Source organism: Fulmarus glacialis, unplaced genomic scaffold (assembly GCF_000690835.1).
Source record: "Fulmarus glacialis isolate BGI_N327 unplaced genomic scaffold, ASM69083v1 scaffold15198, whole genome shotgun sequence".
Classification (NCBI taxonomy): Eukaryota; Metazoa; Chordata; class Aves; order Procellariiformes; family Procellariidae; genus Fulmarus; species Fulmarus glacialis.
The window spans coordinates 17,671-19,442 of NW_009227739.1; the positions used below are offsets into that span (position 1 = coordinate 17,671).

At 51.0% G+C, this 1,772-nt stretch overlaps 1 protein-coding gene across 1 annotated transcript in view; it reads left to right on the top strand.

Moving 5' to 3' along the window:
* The first annotated feature begins 333 nt into the window (after window positions 1-333).
* The window catches only part of EPT1 (ethanolaminephosphotransferase 1 (CDP-ethanolamine-specific)), a 13,765-nt gene continuing 12,326 nt past the window's right edge, over window positions 334-1,772 (top strand). The window contains exons 1-2 of the mRNA XM_009583261.1: window positions 334-396; window positions 722-830. Coding sequence (XP_009581556.1) covers window positions 367-396; window positions 722-830 — 139 coding nt within the window. The 5' untranslated portion in view covers window positions 334-366. The remainder of the gene's footprint in view (window positions 397-721; window positions 831-1,772) is intronic.

Below are 1,772 nucleotides of genomic sequence, written 5' to 3' on the forward strand. Positions count from 1 at the left end.
CAAAACCTGTTCCGGTGGGCACGCTACCCACTCTTCTCGTGGGGCTGCTTCCTGCAGAGGGGAGGCATTGGGTGCAGGCACGAGATATGCACGAGAGAGCTGCCTCTGTGTGTCCGTGGCCAGTGTCGCTGGAGCTGGTGGGTGCATTTCGGGTTGTTTAGCACCATCCCTGGTGAGACTCCATCCTTGACCCAAGTGTTCTTGCAATGCCAAGACTCGGGTAGCGGGTGTCCTCACAGAGAACTCAATATTCAGGATCTCTGACTTTTTGCAAGTGTTGGTGGAGCCCTAACTATTGTTTTTTTGTTTTTCCCTTGTCGTTCACAGTACAGTGCCGTGGACAGCAACCCCCTGTCTCTGTATGTCATGCATCCCTTCTGGAACACGATAGTGAAGGTGAGACCTTGTCCTGCCCTGAATGGGATAGCAAAACTCCAGTCACCCCAAAGTCTTCTCTGTAAAACTGTCAGCTGAAGAGTCCTGCTTCGTTTGTGGTGCAACTAATTACAAAGGGCGCTGCCTTCCAGCCTGCAGCCTGCCCCGAGCTCATTGCATCGCAGCCTAAAGCTTCCTGCTGCCCCGTGATATGCCAGATGCGACTAAGCAATGTTGCCTAACACCCAGACGACTGTAACCAGGTCTCTGCCATGGCTGGGAGCAGCATGTGGTCCTTATTACATGTTTTAATGAGTTCATGTGTTCTTTTGCTGCTTTCCCATAGATCTTCCCTACCTGGCTGGCCCCAAATTTGATAACGTTTTCTGGCTTCCTGCTGCTTGTCTTCAACTTCTTCCTCATGGCATACTTCGACCCTGACTTTTATGCTTCTGGTAAGGCTGCCTGTTCCCGTTTGGATTTGAAGCATCGGAGTGGTGAAATCTGTCACCTCCTCTGCCATGACTTCTGGTGCTCATTGATAAGGCCTCTTAGTCTGGGCCTTCCCAGGGGCAGGTGGCTGTGCCAGAGGAGGGACAGAGCTGAGGGGCTGAACTCGCTGGGCCTCATGGCAAGGACTTGTCCGAATATGACACCTTCCCTCCGGCTGGTGGGTGGACGTGAGCCTGGCTGGCAGCATGCAGGCAAGGGAGGAGGAAACAGCCAAAATCCTGAGTAGGAATTGGCTCTGCCTACAGAGCAGACAAGAACCCAGTGCCCTCCTTTTAAAATCTAACAGGGTTATGTGGGAATCTCTGCTTCCCTGAAGTCAGCAGGTAGAGCCTTGTTCTTTGCATCCCGGCTAATTGCCCTCTTGCAAAAACATGCCAGCACCATGGTCAGACTAACAAAGGCAAAATCCTCTTTCTCAGTTTCACTATTCTGCATAAGGCAAGGATGTGCCCAGCTTTAAACTTTTTAACAGTACCCATAGAATCATCGAATCATAGAATGGTTTGGGTGGGAAGGGACCTTTAAAGGCCATCTAGTCCAACCCCCTGCAATGAGCAGAGACATCTTCAACTAGATCAGGTTGCTCAGAGCCCTGTCCAACCTGACCTTGAATGTTCCCAGGGATGGGGCATCTACCACCTCTCTGGGCAACCTGGGCCAGGGTTTCACCACCCTCAGTGTAAACAATTTCTTCCTTCTATCTAGTCTGAATCTCCCCTCTTTTAGTTTAAAACCATTCCCCCTTGTCCTGTCGCTGCAGGTCCTGCTAAAAAGTCTGTCCCCATCTTTCTGATAAGCACCTTTAAGTACTGAAAGGCTGCAATAAGGTCTCCCCGGAGCCTTCTCTTCTCCAGGCTGAACAACCCTTTCGTGGTTTAACCCTA